At 32.9% G+C, this 25,449-nt stretch overlaps 2 protein-coding genes and 1 long non-coding RNA gene across 4 annotated transcripts; 2 read left to right on the forward strand and 1 right to left on the reverse strand.

Annotated features, from left to right (window-relative positions):
* Positions 1–5,894: 5,894 nt before the first annotated feature.
* On the forward strand, positions 5,895–7,462 carry LOC122598036. Of its 2 annotated transcripts, XR_006323516.1 has the most exons (3): positions 5,943–6,913; positions 6,994–7,083; positions 7,297–7,462. It is a non-coding gene; the product is annotated as an uncharacterized LOC122598036 (long non-coding RNA). The 2 variants fall into 2 exon arrangements; XR_006323515.1 differs by lacking the exon at positions 7,297–7,462 and having other exon boundaries at positions 5,895–6,913; positions 6,994–7,219.
* A 518-nt stretch (positions 7,463–7,980) lies between these two features.
* On the reverse strand, positions 7,981–8,669 carry LOC122596947 (calmodulin-like protein 30). The gene has a single exon (XM_043769590.1). The coding sequence runs from the start codon at positions 8,623–8,625 to the stop codon at positions 8,074–8,076; it is 552 nt and encodes a 183-aa protein (XP_043625525.1). The 5' UTR covers positions 8,626–8,669; the 3' UTR covers positions 7,981–8,073.
* A 7,168-nt stretch (positions 8,670–15,837) lies between these two features.
* LOC122596778 (protein CHROMATIN REMODELING 25) lies at positions 15,838–23,533 on the forward strand. Its single transcript, XM_043769409.1, has 20 exons — positions 15,838–16,177; positions 16,373–16,747; positions 16,839–16,922; positions 17,017–17,257; positions 17,332–17,457; positions 17,543–17,599; positions 17,968–18,054; positions 18,304–18,399; positions 18,482–18,532; positions 18,767–18,841; positions 18,961–19,047; positions 19,158–19,249; positions 19,327–19,459; positions 19,596–19,715; positions 19,782–19,895; positions 19,981–20,064; positions 20,139–20,213; positions 20,291–20,349; positions 22,022–22,316; positions 23,050–23,533. The coding sequence occupies exons 1-20, from the start codon at positions 15,984–15,986 to the stop codon at positions 23,410–23,412; spliced, it is 2,808 nt and encodes a 935-aa protein (XP_043625344.1). The 5' UTR covers positions 15,838–15,983; the 3' UTR covers positions 23,413–23,533.
* Positions 23,534–25,449: the final 1,916 nt, after the last annotated feature.

The raw sequence follows: 25,449 nt of genomic DNA on the forward strand, positions 1-25,449 counted from the left end.
TTTTGAATTTTACCAAATCGATTTTTGCTTTCTTTTAAACTTGAGATATTGACAAATGGTTCACGTATAACAACACATCACACGTGACACGGTTTGTTTTTTTTCCCCTTAAAAAAGAAACTTTGGTTGGTAAACTTGAATACATATAAATTTTATATGACAAACTTTGTATTTGAATTTTTTTTCCCGATTGTGAAACCACATCGATGGAAAATGCAAGCAAGATAACTGTGATCCAACAATGCAAGACATATACCGTTAATTATTATAGTTGGGTGTTACTTTAAACTTAATAAATTAAAAAAAAAAAGTATTTTATTAAGTCAATTAAAAGTGTTTTTCTATAACTAAATAAGCAAATATAATAATCAATTATATATTTGTTACATAATCAATATAGACATGATTTATTCATACAAAATTTAATGAAAATTTGTACTGATAGGAAACTTTTCAAGCCATATAGTGTTCCTAAGAATTTTACTAATTTTGTGTAAAACATAGAAAAACAGTGTTGTTAATACCGGCTTTGTGTAAATGATCAAAGGTGGTCTTGGAGACCCTGGTCTTCATACTATTTCCAACTAAACACGTTTTTTAAAACACCAAACTTCATTTTTCCTTTCTTTTCTGACAAGGCGGCAACTTGAATACTGCTCTTGAATTCCGATCTTGAATTTTATTTGCTTTTAGTGGCTTTTGTATCCAGTGGCTTTTTATATGGTTTTTGACTAATTTCACATGGCAGTTATGTATGCTCAGTTAATAGTTTGATATGTTAAAGTGATCTTCTGAAAGTGACATATGTTGGGGATAATTGAAACCAACTTTGAAACTCAAATACGATGCCCATGTATAGTAAGACCGGTGATATAGAAGTCGTTTTCTTATTCAAGATTGATATTTAAGTGTGGTATTCAAGAAAAGATGAAGTTCGGTGTCTCTAAAACCGGCTTTAGATTGAAATAACCGAAGACCGGTATTGATTTGGACAAGACCAATGTTTATAATATCGGCTTCCCTAGTTTTACGAACTTTCTAAAATATAATCCCATATACACTCAAAACTTAATCCATTCTGAATTTCTGATCTTTTATTATACTAAAGCACAGTTGCTCTAATAATTTATCGACCAATCATAGCTCTCGATTTCTTAATGTTGACTTTTGTTTTTAATTTTGACTTTAATTTACACTTTTTTGTTTTTCATCACAAATTTACACTTTTTACCCAATAATTTTGATATAATAAATAAATAATAATATCTAATATATATCTGATAGAATAATATCTAATATTATCCAATAAAATAATAACTAATATATATCCAATAATATGTTCTATTATATATATATATATATATATATATATATCTCAAGATCTTAATAGTAATCGACTAATTGTAATATTTTAATATTAATAAAGACAATTGAACTTATGACTTATTAGCCAATTATATCGCTCGATTTCATCAAAATGACTCTCGATAATGTCACCATTCAGTTTTTTACATAATTTTATTTAATTAATAAAAAACAAATAACTAAAATAATTATTTTACAAGTTATTAAAATTGGTTTTATCTACAAAGTCCAGCTTTCACACAAGAATAATTGTACATCGCAGTATCTCGAGTTAAGTCGAGAAGGGGCTCTAAGGTGTTAATATGTGACAAAGATGAGAAGAGAAAAGACATTACAATAAATTTCGTCTATAAAAAAGTTTTTCAACTGCCGAATGAAGGTATATGCTTCCAATATTATTTTTTACATTGGTATCTTTTTATTAGCTTAACATTCTTGATATTTGAATTAAACACATAAAATCTACATATATCTTCAACTTTGAACTTATAAGCTTTTATGAGTTACATGTATTAATATCTATTTTTAATAATGTCGTAAGTCTCGTGTCCAGTGTTGGACACGGGTCTAAAATCTAGTTAACAAATAAACGTGTCTACAATTTAACTAATTAAAGCATCTTCCGGTGTCGATAAAATTAGTACGAATTAATTTTATTTTTTTATTATCCATGACATTCATATTTGGGTAATTATACTGCGTAATTGATAAAAGAACCCCAAATAGAAACCCGAGAATACATACTTGCTCTCCAGTCTCCATTTAGGAAAAGATTTAAATAAAGCGCCTGGTGACCCGATCAGTTTTTTAGTAAAATGACCACACTTTTTGCAGCGAGGGTCGCTGCAAAAAGTCAATGTACGAAACCGTACACTCTGGACCATCAAGTCAACAGTGTACGGGCGGTTCTATATATGAAAACTCGTAGCGTCCGAAAGTTTAACAATCGTTTTCAAGTTCTTTCTATTTGTTCTTTCTATTTCTCACAATCTATTTGTTCTATATATTTGTTCTTTCACAATCTTTAGTATTATTATTATCAGTTTTCAATATATATATATATATATATATGTGATTGTTTTCATTTATATATATAGATATAGATATATAGATATACATTAGATTTTCAATATACTATAAATTGTAGATCTTTAGTATTATTATTATAGTTTATCATTATTTCAGATGGATTTTGAAAGTATATGGGGCGAAATGGGTGCGGAAGGTTTTGAGCTTCACTTAGAAGAACCTGATGAAGAATTTGACATACCAGAGGCGGCCCCTCATTTTGACTACGACGCTAGGGTTTTCCACACCGATCAGGTATCCTTGTTAACTTTAAAAAAACTAATTTAGGCAAATATCATTATTAGTTTATATTTTAGTAGTATTTAATTTGTGTTTTTTTGTTAAATTTATTGCATATTTAAAATGTTAGATATTTATTAGTATACAAATTAATGATAATTTGGGTTACCAAAAAGGTGGTCGGGTTACCAGACGCCTTTTTAAAAAGAACTAATTTAGGCAAATATCATTAAAATATTTATATTTTAGTACTATTTAATTTGTGTTTCGTTGTTAAATTTATTGCAATTTTAAAATGTTAGATATTGCAAATTTAAAATGTTAGATATTTATTAGTATACAAATTAATGATAATTTTTAAAAAAAAAAACTAATTTAGGCAAATATCATGAGAATATTTATATTTTAGTACTATTTAATTTGTGTTAGGATGTTAAATTTATTGCAATTTTAATCTACGTCATTTTTATTTTGTCAATATTCTAACCAAAAAGTAAAACACCTAACACTAATGACTAAAATATTCTAACAAATCAATATATTAACTTTTTAACTTAATTTTTTATACTTTTGAACTTAATTTTTATAATTAATTTTTATGTATATTTTTGTTGAACTAAATTTTATTACGTCTTAAGTAGTTTATTTAATCAAAATTTTTACATAATCTTGCCTATTTATTTTAATCAATTTTTTAACAAATTTTAATCTACGTAATTTTGCATTTAATGATATATATTCTAACAAATCACTAACAAAACAAATTCGTGGCTCCTAACAAATCACTAAATTATCAACAAATCAAAACTAACTATACTAACAAACCTATTAAAATCCTATAAACAACTAATAATAAAAACTAACAAAACTAATAAATATACAAAAACTATACTAACATACCAATATTCTAACAAAACTAATAAATATACAAAAACTATACTAACATACCAATATTCTAACAAAACTAACTAATTAACAAAACTAATAATAACATACCAATATACTAACAAAACTAATAATAACATACCAATATACTAACAAACCTATTAAAATCCTATAAACAACTAATAATTCTAACAAATTAACAAAACTGATATATATACAAAAACTATACTAACATACCATGGAGGCCCGCATTTTTTCACTTTTTGCAGCGAGGGTCGCTGCAAAAATTAGTAATGGTTTAGATACTAAAAAATAATGGTTTGGATATTGGGAAAAACATAAAATACATACCAGAATTTGAAATGACTTGAAAATTTGGGGGAGGATAATCCCGACACTGGCGGTACTGCGGTGGCGGTGGACGGCGGCGGCGGCTGGCGGTACTGCACGGTGGTGGCTGGCGGTGGACGGTGGTGGCTGGCGGCGGTACTGCAATAGATGGGTGGAGGAAGAAAAGGCTGGCGGTACTGCACGGTGGTGGCTGGCGGTGGACGGTGGTGGCTGGCGGCGGTACTGCAATAGATGGGTGGAGGAAGAAAAAGTGTAAGAAAATGTTATATTTTGAAGGGTGGAGGAAGGAAAATGATGGAATAGATAGATGGGTGGATCGGTTTTTAAAAACGGCTTCGGGTTAACTTATTGCAGCGAGGGTCGCTGCAATAAGTGGAGTAACAGTCGGTCAAACATTTAAAGCGGGTGAGTGGAATGCTGACGTGGCGAGGGTTATTGCAGCGAGGGTCGCTGCAAAATCTGCCTGGTCAAATTACTAAAAATGGTGGTCGAGATACGGGGCGCGTTAAATAAACCCTAGAAAATTCATTTTGCTCCCAAAATAAAAAATGTCAGATCATATACCATTTGATATCCTGAAAAGGCTTCCTGTCAAAACATTCAATTCAAAATGGTATCAAAACCATGGAAGGCCCTGATCGAAAGCTCCGAGTTTATGGCCGATTACAACCGGTCCAAATCATCTGTTCATGAGTTTTGACGAACAAACAATATGGGGTCCAACAACATGAAAAAATGTACCGAATATATATATATATATATTTCAGTTGTTATGGTTTGTTTTGCCTTTGTGACCGCTTAGCTGATGGTATCTTTGTTAATATTTGGAATCAGTCGATAAATAAGTCTGTTGTTCTTACTTGTGATGTTACTTTTAGTAGAATAGCATCTGGGGTTCGTCCCGATACTTTAGACCCTATGCTTTTCATGATTAATAAAAAACGTCCTCGCTTGTCTTGGAAATCCGTATTTAGATTAAGTACGGGGGTTTGTACTTCTGGATATATGGATCTGCCTCGTGAGTCGATTCGTTTTTCAGTTGATCAGATTTATGTCAAAGGGTTCATCTATTGGAGTGTTGATGACATAATTGCAAGTCTTTATCTCATTCTTTCATTTGATATGAAAACTGAAAATTAAATTCTCGCTAGTCACCATCCCTGACCGTTTAGCATCTGAGAGTTTTATCATGTCTAAGCTAGGGGAGTCTCTTGGTCTGCTTGAATACGATGGGCAAGGTCGTGGTGTATGGATCATGATGGAAGATGGTGGTAAAAAAGGTTCACAAAGCTTTACACCCTCAGCTTAGAAGATACAGTATCTTATAGTGCACCACTAGGGTTTAGGAAATGTGGCAATCCTATTGTGGGAACAACAACAACAGAGGATGACGATGAACTAGGATGTTAGCTTTCAGTTCATGATCCACACTCCAAAAACATCGATGACCTTGGAATTTACTATGCACGTTCTCCATGGTCATCGTGTGTGAGCTCCTACACGGAAAGTTTACTTCTTCTTGATTACCCAGATAATGTTCGCATGCCTGTTTCAATTGAAAACATTAATTGAGTTGTGATTATCAATATCGAGTAATCCATCATGCTTTAGTTCTACTTTTCTGAGTTAAGACTTTCTTTGACATCCTTGGCCCATATGTTTATCTAACATAAGCTTTGTAAACACCAGTTTGTTTATTCTGTTCGATGCTGTTTTCTTATCAACGAGCTATTATATGGCATGAATTTGTTTTTGTCCATTGATCCTTTTGCTCTGCAAAGTGTCCTTAACTCCCTGCTTCGGCATTAAGGGGATGTCATATCATATGCTAGTCTATGAATTACAATTTACACATATCCTTAATTGTGTGGTATATATCAACTGTACGTATAACAACAAACATACAAACAGAACACGCTATCTATCTATATCTATCTATACTACGTAATAAAGATTGTTAACCCCTGTTGAAAATTTAAAAAAATTTGAGATATGCGATTTTACTTTCTTGCCCTTCGTCATCTACACTCATGTTTTACATTCAATCTTTACTTCTTATTCCCTGCCAGTGTTGTTTAAACCAAACAAAAACCCCATCATATCTACACATGCTCTACGCAACCACCTCCATCTCCCTCTTCGCCACCATTTGTGCTGCCGCCGCCGCCATCACCACCCATATTCTCCGTCTATTTCCGATTCAATTGCATCTATTTCTTTTTCATATAACCAACTAATTTGTGACAAAGTAACCAACTAATGATCTCTATGCGAAAGCGACATACTGTTGCATTTAGCTAATTAGCTGTAGTGATAAAGGGCTTGTTGGTGTGATGTGTTCGACTGTTTGTTTCTGTACAGGTATATTCACCATCAATTAGGTTTGGGCATATATAGTGAACGTTTGAGGATATAAATAGATTGTATCGATGTTGTGCCATAACTTTTTAAACCTCTGGTGTATTTAATACAAATTTATAATCATAAAATTTGAAAGTGATCTTTCAGGTAGTAACTTCTTTTTCCTAGCATGATGATATTATCTGTAATTTCCAGTTTTTTCTTCCTTTTGAATTTGACTTTTCATGACACTGCACCTTGTAGAACAATGTAAATTCTCAGAACTGTAAATCTGTATATGATAAATTGTTGCATATTCATCCACTCGCATCATTGTGTGCATATTATTGAAGGAATTTGTGACTACGATTACTTGATGTTTGTTGCTCTGAAAGTTGGTTTTTCATAATCATTTTTATGGTTGTAAACCTTAATTGCAACAATATGGAGGGTGTCTTGGATGTTGTACTAAGACCGCATTTGTGACAACTGACAATAAGCCAACTGGAGGCCTCTAATAGCATATTAGAGGATTTTTGGAGTAGCAGCACATATATATGGATGTTAGTATCCCTCAGTCACAAATGAGTGCCTCATCAGTTAGCAACACAGCAGTGGATGCCCAAAGTAGTTCTGGAACCACCCTTCTGAATTTGTAATCGTGGTATGTATTCAACGTTTTATTTGGTGGAGCCTATAAGAAAAATAAATGCAGTGGATTTAGTAACCTTTTGTTGCTTATAGGCCTTTTTATTTGGAACCAAACAAGGCTATGATGGATTGGAGATAAGGCACCTGACAACTATAAAAAGCTCGACGTCAACGTGTTATAAGGTGGGTAATTTAATCATTTGTGTTGTTCCATCTGTATTCCATCTAATTTTAGACGTTAAAGATTGAAATGGAATGGTATTTAAGCAAGGTACTCAGTTTTTTTCCTATAAAGATTGAAACTTTTTTGGTTAGTAAAGCTTAATTTCTACTTATGTTGTAATCTGAAATGGGTTTTTTTAGTTAATCAATCTTTTGATTCCTTATGTTGTGTAGTATTTGGTTAGCTTGGGTTATAAGCACGTTTGTCTGGATTTGTGACATGAAAACTCTCAATGATCAGGTCAGAAACTTGTTAAATTCTGTGATGTTTTTATTGTTTAAACCAATTAAGATATAAGAAACATGCCCCTTTTATTGTAATTGATGTGTTTGCGATCAATCTGTTGCTACATTTATAACTTCTTTAAAGAATTTCTTGGTGTTTGGATCCTTTGCAGTCACCATTTTGACCCATACTCGACCTATTACCCAATCCTACTGACCCACTCATTTTGCGTCCGTATTTCAGTATATACCCAAACTGTCCCAAAGCACTTTTTCCAATTGTTCTACTTATGTATAATTTCAGGAGTGCAAAAGCATGGTATCATGCATCTAAGTTATAAATGATTTTGGAACTTGTATTATGTTTTGCCTCCCCTACAAAAATGATGTGGTAATAGTCAACTCGATAGGTATAAATTTTTAGGACTCGATATGGATTATGTTTTTTGCTGATGTTTGTGGTACAAGACTCGAATCAGAATTCGTTAGTAGTCTTAGAGAAATTGATGCAAGCGTACATCTGATTATTTTGTGGTGTCAATTGTATCCGCAACATGCGGGTATCATGGTAGTTTGTATTACATAAAATGGAGCATTAAGTAGACAAGTATGTGAAATGCAAAGCACAAACAATAGGCAAGGGACACAATTTTAATTAGAAACATTGGACGAGAAGACTATTTGTTTATTATATGTATGATAAGCTAACCAACTACAGAATAACCTTTAAATCTTGATGTTTTGAGTCATCATCGTCATGAATTCATCCATATCAATTACACCATCTTGATTCGAATCAACAGCTCTCACCATTTTTCGGCAATCTTGCAAGCTACATCTCTCTCCAAGCCGCTTCATCAACTCATAGACTTCTTCAACACTTATCTTACCATCCCCGTCTAGATCAAACGTCCGAAAGGCATTTTGGACTTCCATTGCCTTCACCCCACCGCCCTTCCTTTGCACCTCCATAAACTCCTTGAAATCAATAAAGCCATCTCCATCCAAATCTGCTACCTCAAAGATCTTTTGAACGTCTCTCTCCGTACCACCTTGTCTTAGTGCTCTAGTTATAGCCTTGTATTCACTTCTTGATATCTTACCATCTTTATCACGATCAAACTTGTCAAAGACATGCCTCATCTCGGTCACGTTTGGTTGGAATATAGGCAAGCCAGAGTGTTGTCTGTCGCTACCAGAGAACATCCGGGTTGGTTTCCTAAGGAACTTACGTTTTGAGATATTGTATTGGATATCAAGAAAGCTAGTTTTTGACATTGTTTCGATGTTTGGGTAACTATGGAACAAGAATGCCTAAAGTAGCATTTGTAAGGGTAGATATATAGATGCCTAAAGCTAACTAAAAGATCGAATATTTTGTGAATTGAAGTTACTTATTAGAAGGTATAAAGATGGAAAGATTTGTAAAGCTGGCGGCATGTCAAATGGTCTATACTAAAAGTTATTCTTGATTCTTTGTGTGATTTACAAAAGCAAGTATTCCATTTGATCTCTTGGTTCCTATGTGACACTTTCTAACTAATCTCCTTATGGGTTTAAGGGTCAACAATTTATTAAAGATAACTACATAAAAAGAGGGTTAATTAGTTATGTACAAAATGTTCTTTACGACCAAATATTCGGTACGACCAAACTTTCATCTATACTCCATATATAAACAAACTACCATTTCCTCATTCAACTCTCTACCTTTGAATTGTCCAATATACTCTTCTAATTTATACTACCTTCACATACCTTATCTCTAAAATTTCAAAATTACCCTTAAAAAAACTCCACAATTACCTAGAAACCCTATTATGATAAATACTCCATTCAGCTCTAAAATTATTGTTACGGATAAGAAAAAACATTTTAATTGTCATAGATTATATCACGAAATGTTTAAACAATAATTACTTTTTAATAACTCACGAAATTACTAACCAATTATGTCTTTTTTTATATTTGTATTAAATTTTAATCTTTGACTATTAAATTTTTTAATTGTCCTGGCCTCCTCCCTTACAATTGTATGTTTCGTACAATTGTAATTTGTTATTTTTCATGGTTAGTTTTGCACTTCATTATTTCGTTATTTCTTACACCTAACCCGCGACTTATTTTTAGAATGATAGACACGGTTAGATGTTGCATTGACGCATATTATGAAAGAAACCTGAACGCTATAAACCGTTACGACATCTGACGCACTATAGATCGTCGCCGCTGCAACGCGCAGACACCACTCTAGTTTTATGATAAAATAACTTCATTTCTTATGCATAAAATTCGTTCAAGATGCTGACATTGTTTCACTTACCTGCCAAGTAAAATACATATAAACAATTAGTTTTGATACTTTAAGGGTGAATTAAATTGCTTCACCGTTTATATATATTATTGTGTTACTATGAGATGGCAAAACCGGTGGGTCGGGTTGGGTAACAAGTCAAAACAGGCTCAAGTTGAAGTGGATCTAGGTCTTATTAACCGTTTGGATGGAGCCGGTCAAAACTAGATCATGTCTTGCACAAGCAGCTCAATGCCACTCTTTGAGTTACAAATTTATCAGAGAATATACATAAGGGAAATGATATTTTTATAACAACTTTTAACCATCTACAACAAATGATGCATGGTACAGTTGTATATTGCGCAATAAGTCCCGTACCATTGTTGTAGATAGCTAAAACTTGTTGTATGAATATCACTCACCTATACATAAACATATACAATGTCAAAACCAAGTTTTAATCCTCACAACAAGATATGGCCTATGTTTGTATCGAGTATGAATACGAGTGCCGTCTCCGAGTATGACATAAAATTTTTGGGCCCGGCTCAAGATTTGAAAATGTATTCAATTACATAAAACATAATATGATGACAATAAATATTTCAATAAATGAAAAAAACTATGAAGTTGATAAAATCAAACATGAAATTAAAAAGAAAAGTAATATATAATAAAAGTATATTATGTTTATTAGTTAGATTTTTTTTTATTATTATTTTTATGAAAGGTGAAATCTTCTTCTTTGTTGAATCTATTTGCAATTTTGAACAAACCTCCATGAAAACTTCAACTTCACCTATAAATATTTTCTTTTTAAAAAATTTTTAATGGGTCCGGCTCGAGTGCACCCCTTTAAAACCGGACCTGATGAATACTACGTTTAAAAGTTAGATATTATTTAAATGGCTAAAGTATGAATTACCATAACCGTTTGTTTTTATAAAAACGTATTAGTACGAATACTTTTTTAGTAATTTTTTTGTACTTCAACTTTTGTAAGCTAAAATATGATAGAGTGTAATGGTACATGTGACCAATTGATAGCCTAAAACATGTCTAAAAATATGATGCCGACATTTTGGCATGAAGCGATTAAGATTTAAAAAGAAATTAAAGTCATTATTCTTTACTCGCTAAATGTTAACCGCTAATGTACATGTTAACACAATATTTCTAACCGTAAACATTTCAATCTGTGACAGTTTATCATAGAGTTAACAATGCCAAGTTGCTAATTAAGTTGAATAATAATGATTTGTATGTATTGGTATCGATATCTTGGTGCAAGTCTTGCACTCTTGCCAAAAAACGGGAATCAACACACTTGAATGATTTTTTACATTCTATTCAGCCACTGACATATATTCATTTGTCTTACGTTTTATTTAATGACTGAACTTTTAAAATTTGTCATTACAAGAAAGGATGAGAAAATCTTGTTAAACTATGTATGATTTGTCAGTCTTTTGTGTTAATGACAGATTTATGTCATAGTTTTGTTATGAACTCATGATAGCGATGTGAACATTCTTTAAACTCACTGTTAAAGCATCAGGTATGGTTAAAGCTCGCTTAACCATCCAGAACGATACCTCAGCTCCACGTCAGTTTTCATCACTTTATCAGTTTTAAGCCGTTATGGATGCAGAACGCAGAATACTATTTTTTTCATTTATTTTATTTCTTATATAAATTACAAATACTATTTTTATTTATTTAACTACTTTCATATAATTTAATAATAATCATAACAATAATAATAATAGTAATGATGAAACTATATAACTTATAACAGTAAAACTTTATTCCTAGTTTTCTTCCAATCCAACTATATAATATGAATACATAAAATAGTAATAATATTCGTTTTCTAGAATCATATCTACTAGATGTAGAAATATGTACAATCCATGGTGCAAAATGTACAATTAGAAAGAGATATTTGTAAAAGGGATTCAAATATGATTGTTGAAATGGCAAAATGAATAAGGAATAAGACATCATCCATGCAATACATAATATATACATACATATACATAATATATATATATGGGGATGAGAATATATGGTTATTAGGTACCTAAGCTTAGATGTCGGACACTCACATATTAATTTTTTAAACCATAAAAATCATGGGGGCCCAGACATTTATTCATTAAACAATAAATAATAAAATATTAGTATGTGAGGGGTTCCACACTTAAGCTTAGGTGTTTGACAACCTTATATTCCCTTTTCTATATATATATATATATATATATATATTCAAGCGACGATAGCAAGAAAACAAAAAAAGAATAAAATAAACTAGTTACGGCCCCCGCACGTTGTTGCGGGATACGTTTTTTATACAATAGAGTTTTGGCAAATGTATGTCAAATATTCGAACCCAAATTTTAAAAATTACAACTAACTATCTAGCAATAACATTACAAATATTGTAAAGGAATAACAAATCGAATAAAAACACAAACAATATATAACTATATTAATGTTTTAAATGTTTCATAAATGTAAGACATAAGCATAATAAAAGTTATTATATATTAAAAACATTATACTCGTATATATGTATAAAAATGAAAGAAAATAAACAAAAACCAAATCTTTAAAAGTAAAACCATAACTGTGTGTAAATTTTATGATGAATACCTGAGAACCCAAAGTGTCAATAAAAATGAAAAACGAAAATTTTGATGTGGGATACAAGTTAATTGATGAAATGTTGTTTTATGACAACATAAAAACCTAAAAGTTTAGTGTCACGAAATGAAAGCGAAAACTGATATGGAGTAAAAGTTAAAAAAATAAAAATTTTTAGGGGGTTAAAACGAAATTTGATAAAAGTTTAGGGGGTTAAAACGAAATTTGGTTAAAATTAATATGTGCTTTAAAAGCTTGTACATTTCACGCATAAAGTACTTGTACATTTACATAGATTTTAAGTGTATATATATGTGTGTGTGTGTGAAAACGCTATATGTATAAAAAGACAAATGAAAATAATCAAAGATCAAATATTTAAAAGTAAAACCGTAACTATGTGAAAGGCGTTTGATAAAAACATGAAACCTTAAGGTTTAGTGCCACGAAAATGAAAGTGAAAACTAATGTGGGGTAAAAGTTAAAAAATAGAATTTTTTAGGGGGTTACACAAAATTTGGTTAAAACTTAGAGGGTTAAAACGAAATTTGGTTAAAATTAATATGTGCTTTAAAAGCTTGTACGTTCCACGTATAAAGTACTTGTACATTTACATAGGTTTTTAGTATATATATAATAAGTAGACGCCGAGCACATGCATATATATACCGGATGCCGAATTAAGAACCAAGAACAAGTTGAGTGGTATGGTGAGGTGCTCGGCGCCGAACTGCCAATTCGGATTCAGGGTCGACATTCATCTCCCATACCCAATGCTCTTATGCAATAAAAATTAATCTTTAGAATTCAAACTGTATTAAATCATCCATGTAAACTAAGTTATACTATGTTATATCTCTGCCTTTTCAATATTCAAGTTGATAAAATAGTTAAAAATAGACAAGTTTCAAAAGTTCGTTGAATCGTTGGTTAGACTAAATTCATTCTTCGGCATCATTTGCTCTTTTATCTTTTTCGTTTTGAACCGTAAACAAAACAAGCTATAGTTAATACCCACTAAATATATTATATATTAGAGAAAATGTCACAAATGGTCCCTATGGTTTGTCATATTCGCGTTTGTCCCTTATACTTTTTTTTCGTTGCAAATGGTCCCTGGATTTTTCATTTTCATTGCCAGCGATCCCTGGCACTAACTTCCGTTAGTTTTAGCCGTTTAATAAGGGTATAATCGTCCATTTTACTTCAATCTCTTTCACTTAGTCATCTTCTTCAATTCTTGTACCCTTTCTTGTCATCTTTCCTAAAATCACAACCCAGATTCTGATCATCTATCCCTTTTCAATCATTTTTAACATGAAAACCACTAACCAAATAGATAAGATCATATCCCCTAATCTGATGTTGAAAAGAAAAACAAATCTAAAAGATTTTAAAACCCTCCAAGTAATCTCCTCTACTACAATTTTCATCTCATCCACATAAATATATTAAACCCTAATTCTTAATATATATACATAATTCCACACGAATTTAATTTTGAAAATCTAATGTATCACCTATCAATGCATTACTAAAATATATATTATTATATACATGTGTATAACAAAAGTCACAGAATGACATAAAAAAGGAATATAAATTTCACCCAATTTCTTACCTTAAATACAAGAAAAAGAATCCATTGATTTAATGGATATAAATTTCTTAGCTTCCTCCTTTTACGAAGTCTCGGATTTAACTTTTGAATTTGTTTGCTTATATCATATGCCAAGTTTATTCACTGACCACTCCATTACAGCCACCACATATATTAGTATGTGACTCTCCAATCCATACGAAAGAAAAAGAGGGAAAGAAGAAAAGAAGAGTTTCTTCACTGACCACTCCATTTCCGATGAGTTTTTAGATGGCTGACGGCAGAGGCGGCTGGTGGCTCTTTTTCCCGGTGGTTGGATACTGTAGCCAGAAGAGAGGGAAGCTTTTTCAGATCTTTGGATGTGGCTCCGGCGACGGTTATTTATTCTGGCCGGTGGGTTTTTGAAAGAATATGAATTATGATCTCTTCATCTATATATAACAGATCTATACATATCTATACATATCACACAGCCATTTATACATATGTATGTATATGTATATATGTCATTAATTAAAAAAAAGCTTTTATCACAAATAATCCTTGTGGTTATTAAATTGACAATTATACCCTCACATGATTCGCACGTGATCATTTTAAACGGTTAAAGCTAACAGAAGTTAGTGTCAGGGACCGTTGGCAATGAAAATGGAAAATCCAGGGACCGTTTGCAATGAAAAAAAATACAGGGGCCAAAACGCAAATATGACAAACCACAGGGACCATTTGTGATATTTTCTCTATATATTATATATATACTAGTCCTAATACCCGTACGACGTACTGTAGCTATATAGATTGTATCATAGATAAATTCGAACATGCCTCATACATGTTTCGTGAGTATGCAATAATTTATGATTGAAGTAAATCGATGAGCGAAACTAAATTATAATAAATAATAATGATAAATATAATATATGTTTTAGTTAGAATTTTGGATTTACCTTAAACTTTTAGAACCACATCAAAATCAAAACTTGTAAACATAGTGGATGACTGAATTATGACAAATAGCCTTGTGATTTCATAACGTAAACTCAAATTTTTGAAGTGTTCATGTTAATAACTTATTCTAATTAATATAAGTAACAGGAGCTGCAAAATTGAGAAAGAAAAAGTGATAATTTATTAATGAGTAAACAATCAATCAGATTAGGTTATAATATATTTTGTATTAATAAGCCAATAGTTAGAGTTTAGTTCTAAGTGTAATAAAAAAGTTGAATTTATATACAACTAAAAAAAAGCTAATTTAACAAAATAAATAAATTAAAAGAACACGTGTCGATCAAGGATTACATCACGTGTCGTCTCAGGAACATGTTAGTCCTGTTTTAATTCATTGGTAGATATTTATTGAATATAAATATTACTGGTCGAAGTAAACAACTTGGACAAAAATATATTATTTTTTACTAGCTTGGTGCCCGCGCGTTGCAGCGGCTAGAAGACAACTGTCAATGTTAGAAAACCCCTTGTTGATGGTGTGGAATCCGACGGTGGTGGTTGGGGGCGATGAATCCGGCGAGAGAGAGAGAGAGGGGTTGTGATTTAGTTATTGATGGTGATTAGTTGATGGCAAGGGTTGCGATAGGGAGATCAGTTGGAAAAAGTGAAATTTCTTTTTTTATATGGGTTTCTTTTGTTGCGGGTTTAAATTTTGATAAAGGTAATACAATGTAATTAAGGAGGGTATTATGAGAATAAAATAAAAATGCTTAAAACTACGACTTATATTTAAAATAGAAAATGATTAATCCTCCTAAATATTAACCTAAAAATCATCCTAAAACTATATAATTGTGACATGTGTATTCCAGTAATTTTCTTTTCTAATCTCACCCCTTGATTTTTCATATGTCATCATCCTATGAATTAGGAGGATTGATCATCTTCCATTTGAAATATGACAAAAATAAACTTAAAAATCCCAATCTATCATCTTTGATAACCCGACCCGGTTCAAATAAAAAACACCGCCGACAGTTTACCGCCATTTCGTACAACTTGAAAACATAGCTGTAGCCCCAAACACACAACAATTGAGGGCTTATGAAAGAATACAAACCCTAATTTTGATAACTTGAAATTATGGAAGAAGAAGACGATGTAGAAATCCTTTCTATCTCCGATTCCGGTGACGATTTCACTTCCGATCAATCCGAAGAAGAAGAAGATGAAGACTTTAATGACCTATCTGGATCTAACAGTGATGAAAATTGTCAACAAAACGACGTCGTACCACCACCAAATCAAAAATCTCAGAACGTCAATGCTCTTTTGAGGTAATCCGCTTTTTTTAGGTCATTCCTTTTTAATATCAAATTAAATATGCATTTTTGATTATTCATTGTTTTTTTTTTTTTTTTTTTTTAATCTGTATATCATTTATTGAGTAAATAAATTAATTTAAATTTATAATATTATATATAAGTACCAATTATGAGTCTATTAACATAATAAAATTATTATGATATTAGTGGAAATTTAGTGGTGAAAAGGCAGCCGTTACTTCCACGAGTGCTTTCAGTTAGTGAAAGAGAAGCGGTTTTAAGGAAGCCGTTTAAACCGCCTTCGGATGAGGGATATTCAGATCAAAAGGAGCATCTTATTCGTCGTTTATGTGCTCGTAAACGATTTGTACCTTGGGGTTCCGACAGGCCAGTTTTAGTTAACATTACAAACCGGTTGGATGTGCCTGTTTCTATTGAGGAGGATGTTCCCCAAGAGAGCGTAAATCTGCCACCGGATATTGAACCCTTAATTTTATGGCAGTCGGAAGAGGAAGGTGATGACGGTTTAATACGTGTAGAAGTTGATCATCTACTTGTTAAGTTCCTTCGACCCCATCAAAGGTACTTTATTTGTTTACACAATGTGTTATATACTTATAGATATATAGCAAAATATATGTTTGTAACTTATAAAATGTAATTGATATTGCAGAGAAGGGGTTCAGTTCATGTTTGAATGTGTTTCGGGATTATGCTCCCCTGATATAAATGGCTGCATTTTGGCTGATGACATGGGGTAAATAACTAAATTTTTCTTGGTGGTGCTTAAAATGATTTGATGATTTAAAATGACCGTTTTCTTATGTAGAACTACTGGGTTGTTTATATAGGTTAGGGAAGACTTTGCAGTCAATTACATTGTTGTATACGCTTCTTCGTCAAGGTTTTGATGGAAAGCCAATGGTTAAAAAGGCAATAATTGTAACGCCAACGAGTCTAGTAAGTAACTGGGAGGCTGAAATTTTGAAATGGGTTGGCGAAAGAGTTAAGCTTGTGGCTCTATGTGAAAGTAGTCGTGAGGATGTCATCTCTAGCATTGATAACTTTAGAAGCACACATAGCCGATTACAGGTAGAGGATGTTAAGGGGTGTTTTTTTTTTTTTTTTATTGTAGTAGACAGCAACTGACCCTGATTCTCTGACAGGTACTGATTGTTTCCTACGAGACGTTTCGGATGCATTCATCAAAATTTAACGATAGTGGTTCTTGTGATCTTCTCATATGTGATGAAGCTCACAGGTTGAAAAATGATCAGACCCTGACTAATAAAGTAAGAAAAAGTCTTGTAAGTACATAAACGTAGGATCTTGATATCCTGAAATCTAACATTTGACCCCCCTATCTTTTTGGACCAGGCATTGGCTGCTCTAGCTTGTAAACGTCGCATTTTATTGTCGGGGACTCCAATGCAAGTGAGAAATGTTTCTGAGTTATTTCTCCCTCTTCATTTTTACATGACAACATCTGTCCGGCCATGTAGTTTAGTAAAAAATTATGAATATAGAAAACCGTCTAAAGCTTTTTTCACCAAAGTCACGTGGAGCTCAATTTATACCATCAATATATGATAACAGTTAAAACTGGCGAATACTCTGTAATCTGTATGCAGTTTGGATCGAAGTTTTCCAGACACAGGAAAGGTGCAATTAGTATATGGTATCCAAAATGAAAATTACTGCATTTTTTATGGGACGGGGGAGTCTCAAGTGTTCATTGTTGTCAATTCTTCTGTCTTCTTTGTAACTCAAGCTTCCCTTCACCTCTTATGTTAAACTACCAGAATCACCTAGAAGAATTTTTCGCCATGGTCAACTTCACTAACCCGGGAATTTTGGGGGATGCTGCATTTTTTCGACGATATTATGAGGTCAGTTAAGGAATCCAAGTCTTCATTGTCAAATATTGTATATCTGATAAATTTGAGAACTGTAGTCTTGGATTTGTACTATTGTAGGGAATTACATATCCTGTGAATTGTACTTATGGCTTGTTGTTTGGCACATCAGATAAGAATGGATAATAAGTGGAAATGTCTTTGGAGAATAATCAGTTTTCTTGTTTCATCGTTATAACTTGATTTTTTTTCATGTGCTCGGATTTAAATACTGATTTGTAGACACCCATCATCTGTGGAAGAGAACCTACTGCCTCTGAAGACGAGAAAAATCTTGCAAATGAGCGCTCAGCAGAACTGAGTGCAAAAGTCAATCAGGTAATGTTGTCTTATCTACATATCATAAATCATATTTAAATGTATATAAAAGCATCTGCTCATTCTTGAGACGTGTTGTCAGTTTATATTGAGGAGGACTAATGCTTTGCTATCAAATCACTTACCACCTAAGGTATGGAATTATCTTTGTTATTTTCCTTGTTTATTTTGCAATGATCATCTTTTATACAACTATCATGTGAGATGTAAATACAGAATACAATAGTTGTGCTTTTTATTCACCCCTCTTTTCTTATATATAAATTTTTTAAAATTTCATATATTCTATTGTTGGTTGTTAATGGTAAACCATATTTTTTTTTTGATCTATATAAAATATTGTTAATGGACAAGTACAAATTTGCAGATAGTTGAGGTTGTTTGTTGCAAGCTAACTCCTCTCCAAAAAGAATTGTACAATCACTTTATTCATTCGAAAAATGTAAGTATCTATTTGGGCATCGTTGTCTAGGATTATATATTACTTATATGCACAATGATGGGGGTTAAAATTGAACATCCGAACACACATGGTTTTTTTCTTTTGGTGCCCGTTTGTAGGTGAAACAAGCAATTACTGAAGATGTAAAGCAAACAAAAATTCTGGCTTATATAACAGCCCTAAAGAAGCTTTGCAATCACCCAAAGGTAAAACATTACTGGAACTCTGGAAGAATAAAAACATTATGGATGTCCTTTGTATAGGCAAGTGTTTGGTTCATAGGAAATTTTTCTGATGAATGTTCCTTATAATGAAGCTGATTTATGATACTATGAAAAGTGGGAACCCGGGGACTGCAGGGTTTGAGGGCTGTATGCGCTTTTTTCCTCCAGAAATGTTCTCTGGAAGGTAAACCAATCATTTATTATAATATGCCCACTTGTGCACTGTTTTCTATAAGTGTCATCTTTTTGTTCCTTTGTTAGATCTGGATCATGGACTGGTGGTGATGGAGCATGGGTTGAACTATCAGGGAAGATGCATGTCTTAGCTCGTTTATTGGCTCATCTGCGTACGAAAACCGATGACCGAATAGTATTAGTTTCAAATTATACGCAGGTTAGCATATTCCACTTGTATTTATGCTTAATTTTGTTGCCTGCTCTTTTATGTTTGTATTAGACATTAGTAGCAACTAGACTAATGAATTATTTCCGAACCTATTATGCTGATGATTCCTGCTTTTGCTCTTCAGACCCTGGATCTTATTGTTCAGTTATGTCGTGAACGAAGATATCCATTCTTAAAGCTTGACGGGTCTACGTCAATCAGCAAAAGACAAAAGCTGGTCAACTGCTTCAACGATAAGTCAAAGGTATCCATAATTTCTTTCATTGATCATTTAACAATTACATAACAAGTATACTTCGTTATCATGCAGGATGAGTTTGCATTTCTTTTGAGCAGCAAGGCTGGTGGCTGTGGCCTCAACTTGATAGGTGGAAATAGACTTGTTCTGTTTGATCCTGATTGGAATCCCGCCAATGACAAACAAGTATTTAATGTGAATTTGTTGATAGTTGTTAATTATTATGGGTACACATTTGTCTTTTTTCAATTGTAATTTTACTTCTCCTCAGGCTGCTGCAAGAGTGTGGAGGGATGGACAGAAGAAGAGAGTATACATCTATCGGTTTCTAAGCACAGGAACCATTGAAGAGAAGGTATTGATTTTATGATTCTGTTCCTGATTTCTATATTCAACTCTGGGTGGTGTTTCATGAGATGTATTTTGCAGGTATATCAACGTCAGATGTCAAAAGAAGGGCTTCAAAAAGTAATTCAACAAGAGCAAGTTGATCCCAAGATTCAGGTGTTTGTTATTAAATCTTTTTTAACATATCCAAATGCTGTTGTTTCTATATATTAATATTATGCCCGTCTAAGCAGGGGAACAATCTTTCAACGGAGGATTTGAGGGACCTATTTACATTCCATGAGGATGCAAGGCAAGCTTACTCTTAAAGCTTTTATCCACTGTATTAACAGCTTAGTGATTGATTTGTAAGGTATCTAGTTTATACATCAATGAGGAATGGAGATCTGCAAACATAGATTATTTGCGTAAAAGGGAAACACGTAATTAAAATCCATGAAAACTGAGGAGGGAAAGTTTAGGGGGAGTCTTTTACCTTTTTTTTTTTTTTTTGTTGTTGATAACACTCCATCCAAGACTGGACATTTCAAGACTAATCACATAATGGAAGTAATATTATGTTTACTAGAACATAGAAGATAGCAAGCGACAATATGATTTGTGGGAGTGTCGAAAGTTAGGAACACCATACAGCATACTATCTATTACTAAATTACTAGTAGAGTAGACATTACGTGATATGGGAGGTATTACCGACAAAATCTACTTCCTCTATGAAGTTTCAGCAGATATCACCTAAATTGTTTGGCTCTTTAGGTTGGAATTATATGTAATGGCTGGCTACTTTGTTCAAAGTTAGCAAATAAAATTTGGTTTTGATGCAGAAAAGTAAGTCATATTATTTTGTGGTTTGAGGGGATGGCAATAGAGAGGGAGGTAGCTACCATATTTATTAATTAGGTAGAAATATAAAGAATTACATAAAACTATAAGAGCTACATCACCTATCCAGGTTCGTGTAATAGGAAATTTCTAGGTTATGTGATAGGTTAATGAAAACAGGAACACCCGACAGAAAACACTGTATCTTTACTTCATTTAAGTATATGCTAATGTGCAAACCCTCTTAATTGCAAGAACTTTTTCTTTTATTTATTTGAGGGAGTTTTGTCCTAATATGAAACAAGACTCATAAAACTTCACTTACTAAACACAATGCCTAATGTGCCGGGTCATAGTCACAGGAAGCGGGTACGAAGCAGGGTTTCTCGTACGGTACACCTCGTACCGAAACGCGGTACGAAATCGTCCCGGACGAAGGCGAAACGCGATCAGAAACGGTAAAATAAGCGTCCTCGATTTGACGTATCAAGGCTGAAATTCGCGTTCCTTTTAGCTTCGGTTCGCCGTACCTTTTAATAGAAATCAACGTTCCGGCAAAGAGAAATCGTTTTTTTTTTCCGGTGGGGGAGAAAAGTGAGTAGAAAAGTAGCGGCTGTAGTGTCCTCTTTATTTAAAGTGGGAAAAGTTTTAGGGTTGATAAGGAAGTGGGCTTATATTGGGCCATAAAATACAATTTTCATATAGGTTGATTGATAAGGAAGTGGGCTTATATGGTTTATTTCATACAATTTTCATATGACCCAGGGTCGATTAATTATGGTTTATTTTTTTTATGATTTTGATTATGAACAACTTTTGGATTTTGGTATGAATAACAAGTAGTTATTTATATGTTTTGTACCAAGTTTACGTACCGAAAAGGGTGCGTCGTTTCGCGTACATAATTGGCGTTCCGAATGAACCTACCCTCCCTCGTACCGGATTTTGGAGGCTTACGAACCGCGTACCATATCGTACCGCGTTCCATGTGACTATGTGCCGGGTTTCCAGCTTTTATGTGTGATTTCTCTCAATTTGGCTAGAGTCATGGTTAGCTTGTGTTCAGTGTCTTTCATTTTCATGATGGAGATATATTATTATAGGTTGATAAAAAAATGATAACTCTGATGCTATACATCCAGATCTGAAATTCATGAGAAGATGAACTGCACACGTTGTCAAAACTCTGGAGAAAGAGCAACAGATGAAATACCTAACGTGAGCATGAGTGAATGTGCTGGATCTCCAGATGAAAGGTGCCCCTCTGATGAAGAGGATATTGGGGGATTTGCGGGTATTTCTGGTTGCTTGCACAACTTAAAGAGCTCAGAGAAACAGGCTGGCACTCCATTAGAAGAGGACCTAGCTAGCTGGGGTCATCATTTCACTCCAAACACCGTACCTGATACCATTTTTCAAGTATCAGCTGGAGATGAGGTAATATAACGTACTAGTATGTCCAAGTAATGCTTAATGAAATTTTCATCATGATTAAGCTCTAACTAATATGGTTACTTAAAGTTAATGGAGAACCTAAAAGTTAAGACCCTGTCAGCATCCATTTCACCTTTTTTAGTTGTACTAGATCAGTTACAACAAGAATTTAAAATACAACACTAAAATAGTATTTAGACATGATGTACATGTGGTAATTGGAACTTCTAATCTATTTAACATGATAATTCTTCATAAATATTAATCGCGTTGCTACGGGATTGCAACAGAACTAGTAGGCCTCGAGAAGTCATTTTTGTTTACTTCATATTATTCTGAATATGATGTACGTGTTTTGTTCTTGCTTAACTTCTTCTATAACCAGTTATCCACCACAAGTCACTTGTATAAAGTTGGCAGAGACGTGTTTAGACTTCGTTGTTGACTTGTTTCCTATCACTAATATTGTCATTTTGATATTTATCTTTCTCTTTAGTCCAATAAACCCAGTTGTTTCTATATTCTGAGAGTTTGTCCTCAGCAACAAGATATTATGTTTGAGTCTGGTTCATTAATTTATTAGGTATCGAAATCATGCAAACAGTATATAGATCATATATACGTATCTTCATGTTAAGTACTTCTTGTGAAGTTATTTTTTTTCTCTAAAAAATGGAGTATATATATTAAAATTTGATTTTATGTATCGAAATTTAAAATGATCATGTTACTGTAGGTCACTTTTGTTTTCACGAACCAAATTAGCGGAAAGCTTGTACCTGTGGAATCAATGGTTAAATCAAAAACAGCTGAAGCAAACGCTGAGGCGCATACATCAAAGGGTATTGTATACAAAAATCCTATGATAACATCCAAACGTCAACAGACAATACCATCTGCTTGGTCCAAAGGCGGGTCCATCAGAGGCAAATTACCAACTTCTACTGGGAGTTCACAGCGGACACTTAAGGAGTTTATAGGAAAGCCAATGGAAGGTACGAATTATGTAGCATTAAAACCTAAAACTTCCCTTGATAAATATTTGCCTCAAAAGCGTTTGTCTTCTGGGCATGTAGATGACGATGATGATTTTGCATAAATTCACTCTTATGTTCATTGCATCACAACCAAATTTTCTTTGAACATTGGCTATAAATAGATAAATCCAGTGTATTCATGTATACTTTTAAAAATGTTTTACAGTTATACACATCATCAAAGCAAACTTACAAAATGATTATATATTTGAGGAATGGTGGGTAAGTTAGGATTAAGCAATCTTTATGTTAAGTTTATAAATTTGGCTTTCTATGAATGTTTCCACCATTATTGATTTATTCTTATGTATCATTTTTGTTTTTAAATTTTGTGCAAAAACTAAAAATTGTAGAGGTGACACAAATAACTTAAGGTACCCCATCCTAATCTGTTTGGGCTCTTGAGTTGACATATTTGTTTGTGTCAGCTGATGAAATGAATTTGCTTGGACAGGGCCTAATTATATGCTTGATTTGTATTCAAGTTATCTTGTCTTTACCATAGTGGAACTTGATTATTATCTTATCATCTTGTCATGCTCTATATCTTGCTGTCCAATTTATTTATGATTTATGGACCTTGATTTTGATCTGGAACTAGAACCTGAGGAAATTCTGCATTGACCAAATAGTAAACCTCTTTGTGTGACTCACAATTTACTAACAGCCTTTGAATGTTCTACTATATGTTTCCATAATAAATGCTTATAGTTGTTATTAAACTCTCACCCTTGAGCATATTTTCGTTCATAGCTGATTAATTCTGACTGAAAAGTGTTTTTGTAAGAATTTTAGCTCCAGTTTTTATGAGTAACCATATTATGAGATTAGTTGGAATGCAAAATTATTGATATAAGGAAGGTGAGGTATATAGAAACACCAGCTAGTGGTGTGTGGTTCTATACTTCTATAGATGGACAGTTCTGTGTTGATTTGATAGTGGTCTAGTCAATGTAGTCACATAAGATAATGAAGTTGAGGACACGAGCATCAGAAAGATGGATGTTAATGAGCAAAAGGAAACAAAGAACTTTATAACCAAGATGCCCCGAATCATTTGTGGTATGTCGAGCACAAATCACTAGAATTTGATAAAGTTCATATGGCGTATAGAGTTGTACATAAGATACATATGGGCTTATGGCGTATACCCATATGATACATATGCACAAATACTCCCAGAGTCCCAATTAATGAATAAGTCTTGTGATTATATATACTTGTACCAATTATTATACATTAAGAGGGCTATTGTAACTTATGTGATACACGGACATATGGATTTAAGGATTTTATCAGATTTAGGATACATGTCCTTTTATATGCAAGTTTGTGTGTATCATAAGTATAGATAAAATCATAAAAAGAAAGGATTTGCCTTTCTTACTTACCTAAACTTATGCGTTATGCCTTACTTTTAATTAGTAGCTGCACCGTATAGGGGCGGAAATTATGGGAATGCAGTAACGCATTTGATTTGGACTCTTCCACGTTATGGGTTTAACAAAAAGGAAATGACGGGTGGGAACTGGTATGAATCTTTAAACCCTCTTTAGGTTGGCATGTAGGACTTATGTGTATCGACCTCATAACTTAAAACCAAACATACTTAAACACTACTACCCCCATACCCTTTGCATTCTTTTTCACTTTCTAATAGGCACAAGACATATTTTGGCTGTAGATCTATATAGTTGACTCTCATTCTCTTACAAAACACAAAAATCATCTTTTGTGTACCCCCTCGTATTCATGCTAAAACCATAATATATCCAAAACCACACGTATGTGTGCATCCCAGAACTAATAGTACATAAAATGTTGAGAGCCACAATCACCTATGCTTCCAAGAATCTGTATGCCCACCTTGTTTTAAGCTCCATCTTTGTTTAGTAGCAACAATACAATTATTAGTTGAAATATGATTGAGGTCCAAAGTCTTAGGCTTGCAAATCAATGCATTATTTTCATAATTGTCTACAACTAGATACTTGAAACATACTCCAGCGTGTTTTTTCTCCTTAATCTAAGGTCCTTGATTAGACTATGTTACAATATATAAATTACACAATACAATACAACAGATCTATATGGCTGCT

This window comes from Erigeron canadensis, chromosome 4, assembly GCF_010389155.1.
Source record: "Erigeron canadensis isolate Cc75 chromosome 4, C_canadensis_v1, whole genome shotgun sequence".
Lineage (NCBI taxonomy): Eukaryota > Viridiplantae > Streptophyta > Magnoliopsida > Asterales > Asteraceae > Erigeron > Erigeron canadensis.

Bases quoted from the DNA above. Each gene is read 5' to 3' on its own strand.
- LOC122596947 (XM_043769590.1), bottom strand. From the start codon at position 8,625: ATGTCAAAAACTAGCTTTCTTGATATCCAATACAATATCTCAAAACGT.
- LOC122596778 (XM_043769409.1), top strand. From the start codon at position 15,984: ATGGAAGAAGAAGACGATGTAGAAATCCTTTCTATCTCCGATTCCGGT. The intron at 17,258-17,331 runs GTAGAGGATGTT...ATTCTCTGACAG, and splicing joins GCACACATAGCCGATTACAG to GTACTGATTGTTTCCTACGA. The intron at 17,458-17,542 runs GTAAGAAAAAGT...TTTTTGGACCAG, and splicing joins ATCAGACCCTGACTAATAAA to GCATTGGCTGCTCTAGCTTG.